Genomic DNA, 23,422 nt, shown 5'->3' with positions numbered 1-23,422 from the left:
GAACTAAAAAGTGTTCAAGGATGGGTGAGGTGGGTTTCTAGGGATGCTCATGGGGCCCCATGCAGGCTCTGATGGTAATGGGAGGGGTGGGGGGTGAGAGTCAGTACATTTCAACAAACATTTACTGAGCACTCAATTTAGGTACTATTCAGGAGGCAGCAGGGAACACAAAGATGGGCTGCCCTCTAAGAACCTACAACTTACTAGGATGACAGTAACTCTAAATAGCAGTAGCACTGGTCTCATGATGGCTTAAACAACCTCCACATCATGTTATGAGTCAAGCAAAGTATGCTTGCCCAGGAAGCATGTCTACGTTTGGGACAATATGCTGGGTACCAGGAAAAGAGTAAAGGTATGTTCTCTTTAAATATTAAAAACAATTTTCAAGCTCAATAGGGCTGAAACATTATGTCTGCATACAGAGCTGCCTACAAACTAGATCATGTCAGAAGATCAAAATGAGGGTTGTTCACACTAATAACCCAGTATTTTTACCACTGTGGGTATAAGAGCAGCTGGTAACACTAGGCATTTATAGCTTAGTGATGGAAAGCCAGCTCATCTGGGTTTGAATCCTGTTCCTCCACTTGCTAGCTGTTTGACCTTGGGAAAGTTACATAACTTCTCTGTGCTTCAGTTTCCCCATCTGTAAAATGAAGATGATAGTTAAGACCTACTTCCTAGAGTTACTGTGAGAATTGAGTTAATATAGATTAAGGTACATAGCATAGTGCCCATCACACACTGCTCAGGAAATGTTGGCTGATGTCATTTCTCCCTAATCACTACCCATACACCTAGGAAGTGGCATGAATCGAAGGGAGGGTCACACTCACAGAATACAGCTATGAGTGTTTGGGCTGCCGGTGCAGACATTGACTAGTTTGGGGTTTAATATCCACTTCTAAGAAATGTCCTGCAAGAGCTTGGGTGACCGTGCCCAGCTCCCCATGCAGGTTTCTGCACCTCTGTTTCAGGAGCCCCTAATCCACTGGCTCCTTGCCTATTGTTTACTGTCAATATATTTTACATTGGTTGTTGTATACCTCATATTTAGAAAAGGAGTATTGGTTTGCCTCATAATTTCAAGAAAAACTGGTAAGATTATGAATTGTCCAGAGATGAGTTGATACATATGTATGTATATAAACTTAAAATAAACTTACTATCAATATATTTAAAAAAATACCAGAACCCAAAACATAATAAGATGAGAATTTCCAGGATCTCATATAAATCTAATTTCTCTTGGTTTTGGCATAGCTTTAGAAATTTAAAATTGAAGAGCTGACATTTTAAGAACCTAGTTACAGTTTCAATTTAAAGCACGCGTGCACACACACCAAAAAACAACACTCTCGGGCAGTTGCCATGACAACATAATGCAGAGCCTACCAAGCTCTTTGTTATCCTGCTGAAGACGCTGCACCAAGACACACTCATGTTCGATTCTTTACTAATTAAGTGGAAAACGTTAAAAAAAATCGTAGATTCACATGGTTTTCATCTGTGCTAAGACTCAGACAAGCAAACACTAAATGTTTTGAGAAAAGGAATTTAAAAGTAACTTAACAGCAAGACCAATTACAGATCAAAGTAGACACAGTGTGGAAGGAAATGTGGGAACATGTTTTCCTTTTATGTTGTAATGCTATATTCACTTCATCACCTGCTCCTCCTAAGTTGTGCCATACTATTTTAATGGAAGAATCATTTGAATAATTTGGTTAACAGAGTCTCTTACTTTACTAACACATTGAAATACTTTCCTTCTTTGGCCACATATTTATCAGTTCATTTGGGAGCTCATACTTCCATATGCTAATTAGATCTACGAAAGAAAAACTGTCTCTAAGTTAATAGGAGTTCATATGTTTTGTTTTTGTTTTTGTTTTGTGGTACGCGGGCCTTTCACTGTTGTGGCCTCTCCCGTTGCGGAGCGCAGGCTCCAGACGCGCAGGCTCAGCGGCCATGGCTCACGGGCCCAGCCGCCCCGCGGCATGTGGGATCCTCCCGGACCGGGGCACGAACCCGTGTCCCCTGCATCGGCAGGCGGACTCTCAACCACTGTGCCACCAGGGAAGCCTGTTCATATGTTTTTTAAAAAAGAGAAAAAAAAATAGTGAAGGGGAGAGAAAGAAGGGATAAATAGCCCTTTTGGAGGCTGTGATAAGTCTTGGTTTTCCTTCCCCTTCTCTGATTAGCCATCTCTCTCTCCTCAGCGTTAAACTCAGATCCCCTCAAGACTCAGCTGTAGACCTTTTCTCACTCTGTTATTCTCTTTTCCTAAGTGGTGTCATCTTTAACTAGAGACTTTAATTATCACCAACATGCATTCACATTCCCAGAGGCTCTTTTCTGAGTTCCAGATCAGTTGATTCACCTGCCTCCTAAACATGGCCACTTTGATCCCCCTTGAAAGGCAAACAGGTTCCTCCTACGGTGCTCCTTACCTTGATAAATGGCAGCTGTCCATGGTCCTAACACAGGTCCGAATAGGTATTCAATACCTATTTGCTAAATGAATGAATGAATCAAACATATTGTTTCCAAAAAACCTAACGGCCATCCTCGGTAAGGCCTTTTCCCCATACCCAACTATTTCACTATCCAGTCTATTTCACTTTTTAATATTTCCTAGATTCATCCCATTTCCAAAATCCTCCCAGCCGCTATTCTCTAAGGCACCAGTCTTTGCCTGGATCACTATAGTAGCCTCTTAACAATTAGGAACACGCAGATGTAGTACATGGAGAAGTCAGGCAGTCAGTATCTATCAAATAATTTACTAAACAAACTGATAAAGTTGTACCAAGAAAAGGGAAGAGAACATTTACTAAATGTCAACTCTGTGCCAGATACTGATCTAGATGCCTTGCATATCCTACCTCATTTAATCACCACAGTGACCCCTTTTTATAGAGGAAACTCAGCTGATCATATGGCATCAGGAGCCACTCCTGGTCACAACCTTTGCTTTGTTTGGTCCCAACAAGCAGAGAACAATGACAAATAGGAAGAAGAAAGGGACAATGGTGATGATCACAACGTACTGAGGACGTATTCCAGACACTGATCTCAGCACTTTGCATGCATGATTTCATTTCAGCCCCACCATCCTCCTATGAAGCAGGTGCTACCATTAACCCATTTTGCAGACAAAGAAACTGAGCCCCACAGGACTTAAGTTACTTGCTCAAGGTAAAAAAAAAAAAAGAAGTCGCAGAGTAAAAAAAAGAAGTCGCAGAGTGTTAAGTCAGGATATGAACCTAGTTCTATTTATTTAAGAATTTACTAAACTCCAAGTTATTCACTAAACAGCAAGTTAACAGAACTGGTGAAGATATAGAGCTAGAAAAGACAAACCACTCCTGCCCTCAAGGGTCTTGCACTGAATTTGAGGAGCCTGTCTCCAGGGTCAGAGCTGTTTTTTCATCCCACTGCTATCCACTGGAAAGCAGAGTTTCTGGAGGAAAATCCTCACCAACTCCAGTCCCACCTCCAAAGGCAAGGCAAGGCTCCCAACCTTTTCCCCATCCCCACAGCTGCCCAGTTTTCCTCGGATACGGTATTACACCAGGAGGAGACGCTTTAGTGCTTGTACTAATTTGGGGACAAGACAATGTCTTTCTCATAAAGTCTTAAAAAAAAAGCACCCCGAATGGCATGAATACAAAGATTTTTTTTTTTTTACAAGTCTAATCTAGTACTTACAATTTTATAACTCCATCTGGGCACCTGGAACAGAACTGCTGGCTGCTCTTGTCTTGTTTATGTTGACTCTGCCCCAGCTGCACAAATCTACAAATTATAACAGATACAAAGCTAAAGAACTACCTGCCACAAATTCAGGAGAGCGCACAAAATGATATGGGCCTTCAAACGACAGTTATATGCTTATGTCAGAAAAGCACGCAAGAGTACCCTATGTGACACGAGACTCGATTTATAAATGACTGCCTGATGTTAGAGTGGGTTTATGAGAAGTAAAGGAGGAATGGGTTAAAATGTAAGTCGTAACCATGGACATAGGAATGAAACAAAACGTGTATTTCATTGCATCCCGTTTACTCAAACGTGATACAGAACTTGAGCCAAAATGTTCCTGAAGCCAGGGAGATGATCTTGTAAGGCCTCGCATATCTAAGGGTGACAGCAGCAGGAAGCATGGGGAAACGTGAGGCAGTGGCAGGGACGGGGATGTCTGCAGTGAGACAAACAACAAGGAAATGCCAGATCGGGCTAGGGATCCATCTCCTGGAGCAACGATGCTGTAAGCACCCAGGGCATGGAGTTGGTTTCCTCAGGACCACAGGAATCCCCGGGTATATATACGCCAGCCGCTCGGAAGAGTACTTTCATCTGAGCTGGAGGGGACTAAGGAGACCACCTGCTGAGCACCACTGTCCCCCCACCATCCCCCTCAGAGAAGCCTCCAACGACACTAATCCAGACCTGCAGCTAAGGCCAAAGGGACTCGCCCCAGGCCAGCTCGGCAAGGTAAGAGGATGCCTGGCAATGGGCCACTGATATTTCTCAAGTGTACCCATCTGAAGTGTGGCCTGGGCTACATGCACCCATCTTCCCCTCAGGGATGCAGTTTGTAGTTTTTATGAGGTTTTTTTAAAAGTCAGGAAAAGTGCTGAAGAAACTACCAATTATTCGATCAGTACAGCACTATAAAAAACTTTGATTACTCTTATCCAAACTTTTATCTTCAGCAAGTGAACAGCCTTGACATGTACACTTATGCTCTCTGCAATAAAGTCATATTACTCAGTCACTAACCCCAGATAAATCGTTCTTCCAGATCATGCTGCTCATGAAGGCCCACTTCAACTAACTCCTAAAGAGTTGAGCTACGGAGTGTGACAGCTGTATGAATGTCATGCATGTCTGTGTATCCAGGAGTGAGGAGGGTGTGGCTGAGTTCTGAACGACTCAGTTGGCTTCCAGTAAGACAGTGATGCACAGTCATACCAGTGCTTCTGTAGTCAAGAAATGCCATACATTTTTATATTTCACATATTCTACAGCAGATCTTACTAGTATGAAGCAGAGAGCTGAAAATATCCAGTTCAATGGATTCTGCAAAACAAATACCCTCCTTAAAAAAGACCTGGAGGTTAGTGCTCATTATATTACAGTTTACATAAGCCAAACTTAGATGAAGTGGGTCCATGTTCACCTGCAATAATTAAGTCTTCTTAAAGCATACATTAGGTTGAGGGGGCGTTTACAGTGGTCTCGTCAGGGTTTTAAGGATTTCTAGGCGAGGAGTTCTTTTGAGAATCTGATAACTATGAATCTTTGCAAGCGCACACAGACACACAAAATTATATACGTGATTTCAGGGAATACCTTTTGGTAGATCTCCTCCTTTTAGCCAGGTCTTCCCAATAAAGGTCGATAACATTCTGCATTGGTGCCCCTACATCACTGCTTCCTTCTCCCTCCTCAGCCTCCACTCCCACCAGCAGCTCTCCACCCCAACCCCGAGCTGAAGGGAATACAAGGTCCTCAGTTGTCTGTATCCCAAGTTCATTCTGTAAGAAGGTACTTGATCTTGAGGATTTGTTAATGCAGGAATGCAGAGATGTATTTAAACTTCAGTTTGCAGCTTATGGGCAGTGAAAATACATGTAAGCATCATAAATTTTTATCACTGAGGGGCCCTGAGAGTCTCAGGCAGTAAGTAGGCCTTTAACTCCAAATATAAATTGTTTCAGAATTTGACCTAAATGCTACTATTTTATTCCAAGTGGAATTCACTTCCTTCTGTATTGTTGACTATTTTCAATTTTTAAACGTTACACTAGATATAAGGTATTGTATTACATTTGCATTTGTCCTTAATCTCTCATGAAAATACTTTACCTTAAATAAATGGAGAGATCTTCTTCTGAGAGGCCATCTGAGAGGTTGATTCCATACACCTCTTTCATGGGCTGGACCACATTCTGGGGTCAAAAGAAAAGGGAACCAGGAAGAAGTTTTAGACATCTAGAATCTTAATAATTTCCAAAGATGAAGAAAATGAACCTGTGAATTTTCCCACAAAGGCAATCACAATGTTTCTTCAACCTGGTTCATTAAATTTCTCAGTTAATGGTTTTTAAAAATCTGACTTCATTTTCACTAAAATAGTTTATTTTAGGGTAAAAAACTATTAGGTAATTACTAATTGCTTTTGTATAGTGCAGAAGTTGGCAAACATTTTCTGTAAAGGGCCAGACAGTAAATATTTTAGGTTCTTTGGGTCATACTGTCTCTGCCATAACTAAACTCTGTTGCTGTTATAGGGCAAGAGCAGCCATAGACAATATATAAACAAATAGGTATGGCTGTAAATAGGCATGGCTGGTTGTAAATAAAACTTTATTTACAAAAACAGGCAGCAGGATGTTTTGGCCAATAGGTTGTAGTTTGCCAACCTCAACCCATGGCAACGTGTCTAGCTTTAATGACTTTTGGCCATTTCTAGAAAGCAAATTTCCCAAAAGCTAAATTTGGTTCTTCTGTGGTTTACTTGCCTTTTGTTTCCCCTCAATATATTGGTAATGTCAAATTGAACAGGATGAACTTCCCACTGGGGTTATGCAAAGATTGTGAGGCCTAGATCCAAACCCTGCATTCCAACAATGTGCTGAGCAAGGGAATAAACGGATGGGCTACTGTACCAAAGTAATAAGTGGATGGGCTGCTCAAAGAGGGACAGGACTCTCTTAAGAATTCTGAAGTGACAAGAAATTTACTGTTACACATGGAAGCAAAAACACCAGTTTCAGAAACCATTCTCAGTAATGTCTTTGTCAAATGTATTCATCTCTGCAGTGCCTGCAACACTGTGCATTAGAAAGGTATGAGTGAGGTAATGTGACTTTTTCTTGCTCTCAGCCTTTTAACTGAAAGTGGGATTTTGGAGATGAGCCTCATGCCGGACTGCACACTCTCCTCGGCCCCTGACCTCGGTCACTTTGGCACTGTCGCCCGTGTCAGTCATCTTCACTGGCGTGGAGCGCTGGGACACGGAGCCCTCCTCCTCCCGGTCGGTCCCGGAGTCGTCCTCAGAGCTGCTGGACACGGCCTCCTCGCTGGGCGGCGGTGGGGCACTGGCGGCCGTTTTCCGCTGTAACACAGCTTCTTCTCTGTTGCTCTTGTTTCTTTAAAAAGATGAATACGGATGTGAACCATCTGTAAACCGAACCCTCAACGCTTACTGTGTATCGCTGTGTCCCAAAGCCTTAGTCCTGGTGAAGCATAAGAAAATGACCGTGAGGAGCCAGCTTCTGGATTCAAGTTGTGCTAAAGGGAAAAGTTTAATATTTTATCATGTACGTGCTGACCTTATATGAATTTAAGCTTTGTTATAAATTCAGAAAATAAACAAGTATGTGCTTGTAGTGTGCAGAAAAATCTTTTCTCCACTTGGCTACTGTGTCTTCCTTTGGTAAGTGAAATCAGTATTTTCAAAATTTATAATACCATAATAGAAGACTATTATGTTTGAGATATTAGTAAAATTACCTACAATTTGTAGAAGCTTCAAGAAAGGGTCGATAGCCAAATCCATGTATATTTCTGTCCCTCCTATGAATTTTTAGCAATCACAGTGGCAGCTGATTACTTGTACCAAAGTAATGAGCAAATGATGAACATAAACTAAGATTTTAAATTGTTTTATTACTAAATAACTATATTTTCTGAACATTCCTTCTAATAATAGGGAGTAGACGGGGGGAAAAACATAGAAAAAGCCCACACTTATTAACTTCTATTTTAGTGCCAAATTTGAGAGTAGTAAGAATGTTGTTTTAATTCAGAAAACATTTTATGGTAATATTTTTGGCGTTTATGAAAAATATTTAATATATTTAATATTTTACTCTTACTTTAAAAAATTTTCTGCAAGGGACTTAAAATACCATAATATTCTGCATTTTCTAGTAAAGAAACATGCAATACTATCTAACCACGGGTTAGATATTACAGAAAATAAATTCATTTCTGACTTTCTGCAACTAAAAATTAAAGTGGATACATTTCAGTACTATACACTAATAGAGCTGATCATTTACATATTTGTCCCAGGAACTCCTTAAATTCTAAATGTCCTGAGGATGTTAACCTTCTTTTAAATTCCTCTTAGCATCTGGTCCAGGGCTTAACATGCAGTTATTTAAGGCCACATATTTAAGCCACATAAATGGTGTGTCTGGAAAACAGTAATATATATCTCATTGTATAAATCACACGTAGCTAGAATCCAATTAGGCCCCTGTACACACTCCCAAATACAATTAGGACTCAGAATCTACAGGCTGGCCGGGGTTTCTGCCCAGGGCCTAGGAGAAATCTTATCACTGGGATTATTCAGGTCAGTGGCAGTAACAGAGATTCTTACGCTAGAACACATTTCATTCCAGTCTCAAAGCATAAAGACTGTAAACATGGTTTGTTCTCTTCCTCATATTATTGCATATAATAACAGTCATCCCCAAAACAATGTTACAGTAATACACAGAAAATCTATTAAGTTCTCTGAGCATTTGCTTTAATGTTGCCTCAGGATGCCAACGAAAATAAATACAACTAATATAAATTTTTACCTAAGTATTTTATGTTGTGGGAAACAGGATGCTGAGTTATTAAAGGACATACATAATATCTGCTACCTGCCTTTATGCCATCTGTGAAACTCCTGATTTAAAATAGTAAAATGCATCGTGTTGCTGGAATTCCCGTGAATTATACTTTCAGTGTCTAACACTTTTTAATGATCCCAGTGCTATAAAAAAGCTACCTGTATAGATGCAGTGAATGGACTGCTCCAAACTATGTGACTTGAAGTTATTAGTTTTTGGTGGAAATTATATTGTAAGCGCTGTATTATTTTACATGAATCTTTAAAATTTCATTCTATATGCAAATCTTACCCCAATACTGATTTTCCGGTTTCATCTGGCTTACGCACTGTAAACGGACTTGGATCAATGCCAAAAGTCTTAGGCATGAAGTCACTGAAGAAAGGGGAAAAAAATTCCATGTGAATCACTGTCCATCCAGAGGACTGTCTACTTCCATCTCAATTCACATTCTTACATGATTCCTTCTTAGCCCTAGGAGGTATATATATTCTAAGCCAAATAATCAGGGGAGTTTAGGTAATCTGGGCCATAAAACCCCATGAACTAATGGTACTCAGTAACTTCAATGTTAGCAGTCCTCACTGTGAATTTTCTCTGATTAAGAGACCCAATAGTTTTGAATTTAAGATTTTGTTTACTGGAGGAGAGTTGGTATCTGAATTACTGCTAAGATGCATACCCTCTGGTTGTATATCACGAATTCGTTTTCGGGTAAAATTAAACTCATAAAACCAATGGCAAGACACTTAGCTGCTCAGTTTTATGGACAATGTTTTTATTACACAATACCACCTAAGGAGGCGGACATAATGATCAAAAACGCAGTGGTATGAATTGAAGTATCAACACTTACCTCATTAGGCTGGGGTTAATTCATTAAAACACTGTTGGAACACTTTAAATAGAAACTGTTAATTTACCACTTACTGAGATAAGCTGAAGCTACTTCCTCACGATACAGGGCCTACTTTACTATTACCGCTGAAGCCCTTTAACAGATGCCAAAAAGGCAACAGTTGCATGATTTATGCAGATAAGACTCATAACTTCTGGCAAGGATACTTCTCCAAGTGTGTGATTCAATATTACATTTTTTGAAGGAAAAGAAAGTAATATTGAATCTGACTCAAAATGCCTACTTAACAGTTTGAAAATGTTGTTTTCAAAATGCAAGTGGTTTAATTTTTCTTTCTTTCTGAACATACACAGTCCATCTTCATTATTTGTGGATGCCATATTTGAGAATCTGCTTACTCACTAAAATTTATTTGTAACCCCAAAGGCAACACTCAGAGCTTTTGTGATCACTCGCAGACAAGCGCATGTGCAGCGCAGTGAAAAATTAGAGTCACCCAACGCTCACATTCCCAACCGAGGGAGAACAAGGTGACACTCTGCCTTCTTGCTTTAGCTCTCATACTGAAAACAAGTGTCCTTTTCACAGTCTATTTAGTGCCATGTTTTTCACATTTTTGTGCTTTTTGGAGATTTCACTGTCTAAAATGGCCCCCACGCATAGTGCGGAAGTTGCCTGGTGTTTCTAAGCAGAAGAAAGTTGTATGTTATAGAGAAAATACATGAGTTAGAGAAGCTTCATTCAGGCATCAGTTATAGTGCTGTTGGCTGTGAGATCAATGTTAATGAATTGACAATATATATTATACAAGGTATCTTTAACAGAAGCATACAAAATAAGATTACGTACTGATTGGTTGAGGAAAATGTTATGACCAGATGTTTTCAGGAAACTAACCCTGTATTTCTCCTAAGAGCAGTGGTTCAGTGTTCTCTAACTCAGTATTTGCAGGAACTTTACAGAGCATTAACTGCTGCCAATAAATAAAACCGACTGTATATCTGTACATACACATATAAGTAATATCATCCACCTTTTGCTGAGTTGAAAAATTCTGGAAAATGACAATAACCTTACAGTTACAACTGCTAAACTTTAACAAGGTAACTGAAAATGAAGCAAGTGAAAATTCCAAACTTTCTATCTGAAACTGAAGCAAAATGTAGAGTGATTTCTAGGAAACAAACCATGGAATATGTTTCCACATGTACCATGTTAAGTTTAGGCATACATATATCACATTTGAAGTAAATGAAAAATACAAAATGTAAGTACAAAAATGTAAACTTTAGTATAAAACATAATGATCAAAAACTGATTTTCTTTGCCTAATTTTCTTAATCTAGTACCATCATCTTCCTAAAAGGCTCCGCCAAACTCGAAAAGAGACAGAAAAATGAAGTATGTTCAAAGGTGGAGAGATGTCTACAAACAATGTCATATGAGTTATGAAAGAAAGAAGGATATTTACCCTGAAAAAAATTAATATTGCTTTCTCAAATATCTAGAGGGCTATCACACAGAAGAGGAACTAGACTTGTCCTGTGCCTAATAAAAACAGTAATATAATAAGAGTCACCATTTATTAGTAACCCACCTGTGCCAGGTACTACGTTAGGCACTTGGTGCATGTGTGTCTGTGTGATACACACCCCTCTCTATATGAAGTGAAGAAACAGACTCACATAAGTTGGATAATTTTCTCCAGGTCACACAGGTAGGCAATGGCTGGTCTAAGATTCACATTCTGGCCTTTCTAATACCAAAGACTATGCCTTTTGTCCACTAATTTATGCTGGCTCTCAATTTCTAAGTTCAACTTAAGAAGCTGAGTTTATTCCAAATGAAAAATTAGGACCGAAGGGAGGCAGATTTCAACTTATCTAAGAGAAGAATTTAACTCCAGTTGTCTAACTGTAGAAGGACAGCCTCCTGAGTAGCGGGCTCCCAATCGCAGGAGGAATTCAGAGGCTGGACAACCACCTGCTAGCAGGCTTACAGAACAGATTCCGAGTAAAGTAAGATATAGCTGTACAAACTAGGAAAACTATAGCTCCCCAATTCTTCCAGTTTCAGAGAACTCACAACATACCGCGCTGAACTCGTCATAGCCAAGCAAAAGGTGTCATCAAAGCTACTCAGCTCGTATGGTCGAAAAAATTCGTTGTGGATGTCAATCTCCTCTTCGTATTTGTGAAACTTCTTCACTATCAACTTCTTTAAGTTCGCAGCACAGATAACTAAGAGAGATACTGCCTGTTACTCTTAAAGCCTTTAGATTACATCTCTCAAATATTTCTGTAATATCAACTGTGTTCACAGAGAGCGGAGCGCACTGAACAAGTCCAGCTCCTGCCTCTGGCACTTTCACGCTTGGAAGAGGAACAAGATATGTGCACAGAATATATACTGCAAAGCTGAGCGTGACAAACTCTAAGGAGGTGGGGACCTCTGGAAGGGGGGTAGGAGTGGGGAATTATTTTAGAAATCCAATTATTCAGTTCTTTAAATTCCTTTTTGCTCTTAAATAAATACCCTCTGCCTTCTAGATAAAAATTATGCAATTTCACTAAATTTTCCTTTATATTTCAAATCCTATTTACGGGCAATATTAGGCTGTTGAAGTCCTATCCTTTTTCCCAGAACAACCAAATCTTAGCAATGTGAGTTATGATTTTGCCCAGAATTTCAAGGTAACAAATACTTTTTAGAAGTTAATTAATAATTTATTAAGAACCGAAAGTCATTTGCAACCTTTTTTACTTTATGGCCTTCACCACCCAAAGTTGGGATGGCCAACCATGACTAAATGGAGTCCTCAACTGGAACGTTCCAGATTGGCAATAGATCTTAATATCCTTTCACAACTGGGAAAACTGGCTTGCCCGTGGTCAGGGGAATCAGTAACAGAATCAAGAATAAACTCTATTGCAAACTGGTCAATTATTTAATTTGGGAACAAATTATATTCTTTTAATATAAAAATTTTCCTGCCTTTCTGACAAATTAATAGATAATTTAAACTTCAGTGACTAAAATGTACTTTTATACACACATCTGTACTTTTTTTCACTGCTTAGATAGAGGAAAAGTTTTTATTTCTCCTTGTGAATGGGTCTTCACTTCCTCCCCATTCCCCCCAAATATCTAGACATACATCAAGTACTAATTTTAAATGATGAACTAATATATTATATAAACATTTGAGGGACATACCTAATAACTGTAAGATACAATATAACGTATCAGGCTACTTAGATAAAAGTATAACACAATCTCTGCCCTTAACTGATTCACTTTGTTATAAAGCAGAAACTAACACACCATTGTAAAGCAATTATACTCCAATAAAGATGTAAAAAAAAAAAAATTAGAACTTCCCAACTATAAATGCTTGCAATTTGGGGAGGCAATTCAAAATTTTAATTAATTCATTAATTAATTCTATTTACTGTTTTCCTCCTGAAAGATCAGAGGAAATTCTGTGGCCCGGAGTTATAATCTTGAGTGTGTTCCCTCTGAGGAGTTCACTCCTCTCCTCTGTGAGGCTGGAGGAAGGTTTTAGGAGGCAGATTAGGAGCTCCTCAGAGCGTGACAGTGATGAATGGTACACAGAGCGTGTGTAAGGAACTCCAGATGCAGTTGGTGGCTCCTCTGTCAGGTATACAACCTCCAAAATGATCTTTATATTAAATTTCTACCTTTTGAACAAATTTACCTTTTGGTATTAATGTTTCTGTACTAGGTTTGAATCCTGATTGAAAGTAAAATGCTATGCCTCTGATGGAAAAAAAAAAAAAAAAGCTAAGATGTTGTACCCCAATGTTCACTGCAGCACTATTTACAATAGCCAGGACATGGAAGCGACCTAAATGTCCATCAACAGAGGAATGGATAAAGAAGATGGGGTACATAGATACAATGGAATATTACTCAGCCATGAAAAAGAACAAATGCCATTTGCAGCAGCATGGATGGACCTAGAGACTGTCATACTGAATGAAATAAGTCAGACGCAGAAAGACAAATATCATATGATATCACTTATATGTGGAATTAAAAAAAAAGGTACACATGAACTTATTTACAAAACAGAAGTAGAGTCACAGATGTAGAAAACAAACTTGTGGTTACCAGGGGAGTAGGGGGGAGGGATAAATTGGGAGATTAGGACTGACATATACACACTACTATATATAAAATAGATAACTGCTGTATAGCACAGGGAACTCTACTCAATTCTCTGTAATGGCCTATATGGGGAAAGAATCTTAAAAAAAAAAAAGAGCAGATGTATATTTAACTGATTCACTTGCTGTACACCTGAAACTAACACATTATAAATCAACTATACTCCAATAAAAATTTTTTTAAAAAAGCTAAGATGTTACAATCTCCTATCTATTGTAATAGCAACGTAACAGCGAGTAGTCATTCATTTCTTTCTAATAAAATATTATATGCAAAGAATTGAATGCATCAAGCTCATTTAAGAATAATTCCAAAACATATTAGTATAAAAACTAAAAGAGAAACAGTATACCTACCTTCATCATAAGGCAGTGGTAAATGTTTTATTACCTCTGGTGTCCACCAGTAAGTATAACTATTAGAAAAAAAAAAAAAGAGAGATAAGATGGCCCAAATGTAAATGTAGATTTTCTACAATTCGCTGGATAAAAGGGTGTATGGTCTAGAGTAAGATGCTTTTAAAAACACGGCTGTGAAGCTTTTGGCACAGTAGGTCTTCAACATGTTCTTTCCTTTCCCAACCGCTTCTTGTTTCAACTACATCATAGATCTACAAAAATGCCATGTACACGTCTGAGAGTCAAGGTGCTGTGATGTTACCTACTTTTAGCTAAAAATGATTCGGGTACACTAAGCCAGACTCTATGAGCTGCTGTTGACTGTGCCTACTTTATTACCCCGCCCCCCGGTGAGCAGCGGGACTGTGACCCAAGTCCTACAAGTAGGATTCTCCTGCGCGTAGTTATCTCAGAGTTAGGTTACTTTTTCTACTCTGCTCTATGTGTCTGGGTCTGTGTATATGGTTAAACAGTTCAGCAAAATCATTAAGTAAATGGATAAGCCTAAAGAACAAATTTCCTTAAAAAATAGTATAGCCCCTGTTAATCTTGAACTGTAAACATTCACTACTTGATTATAGAGGCCAGTCAGAGTAAGGCTGGGAATTTCAATCATCTGGAGGTCTGCTAGAAAACTCAGAGAATCTGAAAGGATCCTGAACTGCCTTTTCTCTGAACACTGAATTTAATTCTAAATCAAATTCTGATGAAATGGATATTTATGAGGAAAATGCTATATCAAAGCTAATGAGAGCTAGGAAGGGGAATGATGTAAAATGGGATATCAAATTTAAAAAAAAAACAGATTTTCAAAAGGTTCAGAGAAAAGAGCCTACAGCCAAAAATGCTAAAAGATCATTTAAAATAAATGAAAGGCTTTCTAAAAATAAAATGTTGACATTACGACCTTGAATAACCCCAATTATGATGAATGGGGAGTATTTAAAGGAAATAGGCAACGTAGAGAACTCTCCTAGAGATGGCAAGCAGATACATGACCAAGGATGATCAACAAAAGAGCCGGGGAGCCTAGTGACCTGTGGGGGTAAGGTGGGTAGTACTATGATAACAGCAAAGACTCCTAAAGTTTTGCCTTGAGACTGAAGTTATGCTTTAGAGCAGTGCTTCTCAAAATCAGTGTACACACAAAAATCACTTGGAGATCCTGTGAAAAGGCAGATTCTGATTCAGTAGGTGGGGCCTGAGAATCTGCATTTATGACAAGCTCCCAGTGATGCCAAAGGGGCTGGTCCTTAGACTACTTTTTGAATAGCAAGGCTTTAAAAGCATGAAAAGAACAGAAAAGGGATAAGTCTGCTGCTTACAGAGAATTCATTCAGTCTTTCAACATTTATTAAGCACCTACTGTGTATCAAGTACTGCTCTATATGTTAGAAATGCCATGTTGAAAATAATGACAGAGAGTATAGAGCTACTTAATTCCAGTATTGTTTCCATCTTCACCAGGCATAGTAAGTTTCATGCTGGAAAGAGAAATACACAAGATAAGAGGGAACTGTGCACAGCCTAAGAGGTGGAAGGAAGCAGTAGAACCTCTCTAAGAGCACTCAAGTGTCCTGGTACAGTTGAGATCAATAATCTTTTAAGAAACAGTGAAGAACAGAACTGACAATGGGAATGGGCAAATGCAGTCTTGATGTTCAAAAGTGAGAGGGTGAAAGATTCCAAAAACTGTACAGCGATAAGTGTGATGTCAGTGCAGGCGAGATAATGAAACAAATATTTACTAGAGACATACTGTGAGTAACCTAAAAAGATGACCAGTGGCTTCTATGAATCCACATATATTCACAAAAACAAGCCACACCAGGCTATTCAGACTATCAGATCAGGGGAATGAAAAAGACGTGTGTGTGTGTGTGTGTGTGTGTGTGTGTGTCAGAGAGAGAGAGAGAGAGAATTCGCACGTGAGCAAGAGAATGTATCTGCTTGCGTTAAGTAATTTCCTAAAAAATGGTGCACACGATGAGCTTACTTAGGAAAAAGAAGTAAACATTATAAAGAACGTGTTTTAACTCAGAATGTACCATGTGGAGAAAAAGAATTAAGAGGATCATCTTAATTAGTGCTTTTTTTTTAGTATTAGTGCTTTGAGACCAGGCCATAATTTTTTTTTTAATATTACTAAACTGTATCTCCCTAAGCAAGATAAAGCAACTTAACAATACTTTTTTAAAAGTCCAACTCTGGGACTTCCCTGGTGGCCCAGTGGTTAAGCCTCCACGCTTCCAGTGCAGGGGGCACAGGTTCAATCCCTGGTCAGGGAACTAAGATCTTACATACTGCACGGTGAGGCATAAACAAACAAACAAATAAATAATAAAGGTCCAACTCTTCTGAGTGGGTCTCAAGCAAAGAAGCCCAAAGAAATACCTGCCCTGGGGAAGCTGGGCTGAGATGGATGGACGAGGAGGGCATCTAAGAGGACTGAACCCAGGACTGGGGGACCTTCATCAACCGACCCACCAGGCACTTTCACCCAGAGGAAGAGCACCTGCACTGGGACAGAAATCTGCTTTGGGACCAGGTATCAGAGGACAGGAGAGTGCAGGTTGGTGCCACTTCCTCCTTTGCATAAATACCTAGTAAGTCAGCTTCTTTTCTCTTTTTTAGTCCTCAGTATTAAGAGTGTTCAATTCCACTGGCTCACACAGAAAGGTTAGGAAGATCTTAAAAGACTCTTTAATTCCCCTAGTAAACTTGGGAGCCCTCTGAAATAATATATATGGACTTGAGCAAAGCCAAGTTGATATTGATACATGTGAACAATACAGAGAAATGTGAGCAGGATGACAGGATAGTCAAGCGTTGACAGCATAGTAAGTTACAGCTGTCTAAATGATTCCAGCCAAACATCACAAAACAATGTTAAGGTGGAAGGAGCTGTGCGATGGTATCCCACAGGGCTCTGCCATCTACCCTACTCTATTCAAGGACTTACCCTATGTCATCAAGGACTTGTAGGATCAAGATGGCCAGCTGATTAATTTTGAGGAAGCTACAAAACTCGAGGAAAGAGCTAATAAAAAGGATATATATTTACATACTTTTTTTGGAAGCAGGCAAAGCATATACAAGCATGACAAGATGGCACAGATAAGGCGTGGCAGTAGGACATGTTAAAAAGACTTGGGAGTCCCAATGGATAGGAAGCCCAAGGAATTAACATTACAATGGCATTACTGAAAACAGTTAATGTAATCTTACACTTAATGATTAAAAAATAGATTATCCAGGACAAAGGGAATAATGGTACCAATGGTCCCATAACAGTTGGCACAAATCGGACCAAACTGACTACTATTGGACCCAGGTCTGGATACCAGAGTTTAAAAAGAGCACTGACATAGGCTGGAATACAGAAGAGAGCCTTCCGAATGCTAAACAGACTTAGAACTACAGTATAGGAGAAACAGCTAAGAAAGTGGAGCCATTTTTAACCTGGAGAAGAAGAGATTTTGCGAACATGTGAACTTGTCTTCATCTATTTAAAAGACTATCAAGTGGATGAGGAAATTGTGTTCTCAAGGTCTCAGGGGTTGAACTAAGATTACTAGGTAAAGTTATAGAGAAGCAGATATCGGCATGATATGAGGAAGAATCATGTAAGTGAACTGTCCGAAAACAACTACCTCTCAACCAGACATGCCCCTGTTGACAAACCAGGGCCAGACAAGCATAGTCTGGGAATACACAGAGGGAACTCACATATCAGACAGAGAATAGAGCCAGGAAACCTCCCAACTCTGAGTCAATGAGATAATTAATGCTTAAAGTCTAAAAATATCTTGGTGACATTATCAACACTCATTCAATAAATGGCATCTGAGATGATATATGACATATTAACCTATTTCAGAACAAAGCTTCAATCAGTGGTTTTGAACAGATCAATAAACATGGGGTTTTGAGTCACAAAAGTAGTTACCTCAAGAGGATTGGTTTGGACAAACTTTAGGCAGAGCTAGGTTTATTCCCCCCCTTCCCTTATCATTCAATAAAAATGTTGTTTCAGAATAAATCATTGATAAACACAGTATAAAATACATGATGGTCACCAAGTTTGGAAACACAAGCGAATACATAATAAAGTGTGCATTGATATTATGTTATAATAAGTGATAAAATATTATCTAAGTTTCTAGATTTTATGGCCATCCTATATGATTTTTAATAAATGTTACAACTAGGGAATGTAATCCCTTAAAAAAATAATAACAATACCAACACCTGTTGGACTTACTATGTGCTAAGGATTTATATGATCTCATCTGATTCTCAGAAAAACCTACACATCAGACACTACCATTATCTCTATTTTACTGATGTGGAAACTGAGAACTGGACCTTGCCTCTGGTCACACAGGTATTAAACGCAGGCAGTCTCTCCAGAGCCTGGCTGCTTCAGGACTGTGTTGATTGTGTGTCAGACCCAGTACTACGTACTTCCCGCCCATTTTCTCATTTAATCCTCAAAATGACCTGTGAGGTGTGTATGGTCGTCTCCATTTTACAGTTGGGAAAACAAGTTTTCCAGATGTTTAGAAAACAAGTTTTCCAGATGTAACACACTTGCAGAAATTCCAACTCAGCTCTACCCTGACGTCCATGCTCCTGTCTGGTTACTGCCTCTGGCTAAACTGTTCATTCCTTCTGAGAATTATAATACTGATTTAACTGTCATCAAAATAACTGGAAAGTCCAAAATAAAGCACTGACATTTATCTGGCAGTCTTTATAAGTACTGTGGATGAGGAGTATCAATTGTTGATGCCAAAAACCAATTTTTGGAATTTTGACATTCTAGAGAAAAAAACCCAAACAAACCAGGAGACCAAGTCAACTGTGAGAGACATAGTATCTACTTTGATAAAAGTTTATTTTCAGTGGGAGACTTCTAGCTGATCCTTGCTGTACCATCTAACCAGCTGAATAATCTCAGTCAAGACACATCCTCTCTGCACTTCAGTTTCCTTTTTTTTTTAAAATGGGAATGTAACATCAGCTTCCTTTTATTCCCACAAATAAGCGCCAACACTGCAAGTGGTTACTCAAGGTAAGCAAGTGGTTTTAACTTACGCTTGTAATTTACCAGCTAATTTCAGCAACAGAAAATCGAGTTTTGTTTGTTCCCAAGTTGTATCTTAAGACCTTCAATACTTTAAGTTAATATAAAGTTTTAGAAAGTCAGCCACATTTACCCATAGTCAGCTGCATCAACAAAGCTAAATATAGGTATTTACACTTATCTCTCATCAAATAAACGTAATTAGCTCCAGATTTTTTGTCAGCAGAAATTCAAAGCAATCATTTATTAATCTTAAATGTAGTGGAAAAACCAGAACTGCTTCATTTATAGGGAAAGTAAGCTCAAGTATTAAGCTGGCTATTCCAATAATATATGTACTTAAAAGTACAAAGCTGAGAAACATATAAACTCTGACGTTTCCTTAATATTTTAAATATTCCTGAAGTATCACAGAATTTGGTAACAGCTGTAACATCAGCACTTGCTAATTCACCAGTTGTTTGTGGTCTGTCCACACAATTAGCCCAGACTGGCAATGACCCCTGTAGTGCTCGAGAGGCATCTCTGCACAAAATAAGGACTACATCACACCGATCTTGTGAGAGGAAAGCGTTAGGAGCAAACCTGACATCACAGGCCTTTGAGCAGAAGGCACCAGGCTCCAACCTCGTATGTGAAAAATGCTGCCCATTATTAGTACATGACTCTTCAATTAAAAATGTTAGAGTCCTCTATTAAATCCTCACAATGACTTTGTGATGTGTGTCCTGTCATTTACTTTTTGTACATGAGGAAAATGAGGCTTAGAGAGATGAAATAACTAGTTCAAGGTCACACCACTGCAGAGACTCCAATTCTACCTGACCCTGAGGCCTGGGCTACAGGGCGTCCTGTCAAAACACCTCAGGGAAACAGTTCATTTCTTTGGGGATTATTACTACCAATTTAACTGTCATCAAAATAACTGATACTGGTGAATGACTCTAGAAAGCTCAGAGTGAGCAGTAGGGGTGGTGGGAGTGGTATCTGCCCTTAACGCCACCGCTCTAGTTTCCTGTCCTCCCTAGTGTCACCAAGAGTTCCTTGTGCTTCTTGGAGGAAAGAGAGTTGGAATTCCAAAGTGAGGATGTCTAAGATTGACTCCTGAAATGTTGAGTTCTTTATCATTCCACATTTGTGGGAACCAGTCAAAAATGATGTTAATGGTTTGCTCGAGTGTAGCTTCAAATTACATTCAATGGTTAAGTTCTGAAACTTTATATCTTCTGGAAAATGCCAAACAACTGCATTTGTTAATGATGATTTCCCAAACCTACTATCAGGACATCAACAATACTAAATTCCTCATGGCAAACATGTAGCAAGACTGACTACTTTAGCCTATATGACCATTTCTCAAAAAGAAAACTATCTCACATTCATAATAACATCAAATCTGAGTTTACATAGTAGACTAGGAAAAAAAAAATACCTTCTTCTTGTTGGTAAAAGTCTCATGGTATTTTTATGATGCAAATAAAAATCTGTCGGGAGTTCCCAGAGATGAGGTTTCCCTTCAGTGGGATGGAAAACTCCCAGGAAGAGATTAATGGAATCTTGTCTATCGGCATCTAAAAAGCAAAAATATGTATTTCAGGAAATCCATTACTGACATAAACAACTCAGGGGAATGTTCTCTTAGGAGGATAATGGTACAACTGTGATTTCATAGAACATACCTCTGAATATAATAGCATTTATACTTCAAAAGTCACACACATACACAAAATCTAAAACAGCCAAGATTTTGAGAATTAAAATCTTGCTTCAAAATGTTTCCTTTTTACTCTGTACCTCTCATAACACAGAGGATAGTGAACATAAACTGCTTCTTGAATTTTGAGAGACTCTTAAAAATCCTCAAGAACTGCCAAGTACCTTAGTGATTGTATTTTTAGAAAACATTCTCACTGTGTGTTAGTTTACCTAAAACAAAGGGCATCTTCACTTTATTGCAAAGACAAGTAGAGATGTCAGAGACAAATAAAGTGACCCAATTTCTACCCATATTCTGTTGCACAACCTTGAACAAGTCAGCTTCCAAGTTTCTGCTTTTAATCCATGAAAAGACATTCTCCATTTCTTTAGCAGAGACAATGTTTACATTTTCTGTCTCCTACAGCTGTGTTTGATAATGAAGGCAGATTGAGCACATGGAAAACAGCCTCATTCTAACCATTCAACCACTCCAAAATTACCTTTTCAAAGGTAATATGAACTAATAAAATTGACTACATATATATATGCTGTATCTCTTCTTTTTCCCAATTATATTTGGGTAAAAATGATGATTAGCACTGAAGCCACCTCATGAGCCATCCTTCCCATTCTGCACTGTCCCCTCCCTAGCATCCTTCACTCCTTCCCCTCATTTCCTTCTTTCCATTCTCATCTCCGATCCCTTGTATATTCAAGTCTGGGGCAGGCTTCCACAATATAAATAATAACCTCTTTCTGAAAATGAGCACAGAACCAAAAAGACAGCACAATAGAAATGACTGCTTTTGAAACAGAATAGCATTATCATAAAATCAATTTCCTTCCAACAGCTATAGTGAAACACAGAAAAATCTGAAATTAGCAACATTGTTCTCATTGGGCTATTTGGTCATTTTGGCAGAAGCATAAATGAAATACGGTACATCAAACATGTATTCCAGTTATATATTTTGACAGGAAGCATTCCATTAAAACAGCACTTACCTTTTAGGCTAAAAGTAATATATAAAAGGGATGTGTTTATATGATCAATGTATTTGGAGCTTTTTTCCATTTGTTGAGTGAAAACATCAAAGTACTAAATGACACAGGCATTACTGCCCCAATTTTCACCCTCTTAACACAATATGAAAGTAAACATACTGCTTTTATAGTAATTATATTCTTTATGCTTCTTGAATGGCCTTAATGGCACAATAATTCATCCTCTGCAGTACCCCAAAATATCTTAATACTATCTTAAGAAGCTTTCCATTTTTCAGCCATGTTTTCAAGGAGTTTCTTTTTTATTAAGCTTACTAATAGCTTCCTTTAATTTTTAGCAAGTATAATAAAATGTAAGATTGAAAAACATAACCAAATAAAGGATATTCCTTCCAAGGATCATAATGGAGACTTCTTGAATGTCCTGCTGTTTTTATAACTTAAAATATATCCATAGTATTTATGGTCACATACTAAGCTTGGAATCTAAGGCCAGCCCTAATGAGCCGGAGAATCTTCCTGGCTACTTTTGACTGCAAATAAGGCTATCACCTTCTGGAAGACAGCAGTACTCTGGACACAGATAAAAGCTTAAAACAGGTAGGTTCTCTGCAGTTGCAGATAACAAGAGGGCAAAATGACTATCTACTTTTGTAATCAATCATGCTCTAAAGGGAAAAAGAATATGCACCTTTCAAACTCCATCCAAACAGGTTAAACACTAACCAGTTTTATTATGCACTGTATTTAAATAGGTCAGGCTTGAATATAACAATTCTTTTTAATTAGCCAAAAATTTTAACTTGGAAACTAGAATGTTTGTTGACCTAATATTAAATTAAGTTCGTGATAAAGTGGCCTCTGAAATCAGTAATGGAAAGGGACACTATTCAATAAACAGTACTGTTTAACCATTGTGGGGGAGTGGACAGTGACGTTAGATCCCTACTCACACTGTACGTTGAAATAAATACCAATTAAATGTAAGAAGAACGAAGATCAACACCCTCACAGAAAAAGAAAAACATGCAATTTATAAAAGAAACAAGTAGACAATGAACATACATAAACTCAACTGTACTAGTTATTAAACAAATGCAAACTGAAAACAATATACCATCTTCTACCTTTTAAGTTGGCAAATACTTTTCAAAATGAGCTCTCCTATACTCTGCTGAGGGGGACTTGACTGCTATATCCTTTGGTAAGGCTATTTGGCAATATATATATTTTTAAAAGGTCCTGAAAATATCTTTACTCTGAACTAATAAATATGCTTCTGAAATTTTCATAAGATAAAAAATATGCAAAAAAGGTATATGTTCAAAGATGTTTGTTTAAAAGAAACCTAAATGCACACTAAAAACAAATAACCTCCCTATGCTGCTTCTAAAGAACAGACTGCTACAAGCCTACCAAAGGCTACCAAAGATCATGCTGTAAAAGAATATTCAGGGTCATAAAGATTACTCACATTATCCAAAAGGGCAAAAACAGATACACAGTACCTGTATAGTAAAACTAGAAGGATCAT

General features: G+C 38.4%; 1 protein-coding gene across 7 annotated transcripts in view; it reads right to left on the bottom strand.

Moving 5' to 3' along the window:
* Positions 1-23,422, bottom strand: part of FIG4 (FIG4 phosphoinositide 5-phosphatase) — a 130,595-nt gene that overhangs the window by 36,595 nt on the left and 70,578 nt on the right. For 4 of the 7 annotated variants that reach the window (XM_019929568.3, XM_073789497.1, XM_019929569.3 and 1 more), the window contains exons 16-22: positions 20,618-20,756; positions 14,055-14,113; positions 11,600-11,747; positions 8,940-9,023; positions 6,971-7,166; positions 5,881-5,963; positions 3,718-3,804 (exon numbers count right to left, since the gene is read on the bottom strand). In XM_019929568.3, coding sequence (XP_019785127.1) covers positions 3,718-3,804; positions 5,881-5,963; positions 6,971-7,166; positions 8,940-9,023; positions 11,600-11,747; positions 14,055-14,113; positions 20,618-20,756 — 796 coding nt within the window. The other 3 variants (XM_019929570.3, XM_019929572.3, XM_073789498.1) reach the window with 3 other exon arrangements.

This window comes from Tursiops truncatus, chromosome 12, assembly GCF_011762595.2.
Source record: "Tursiops truncatus isolate mTurTru1 chromosome 12, mTurTru1.mat.Y, whole genome shotgun sequence".
NCBI lineage: Eukaryota > Metazoa > Chordata > Mammalia > Artiodactyla > Delphinidae > Tursiops > Tursiops truncatus.
This window is presented reverse-complemented; position numbering and strand designations above follow the sequence as displayed.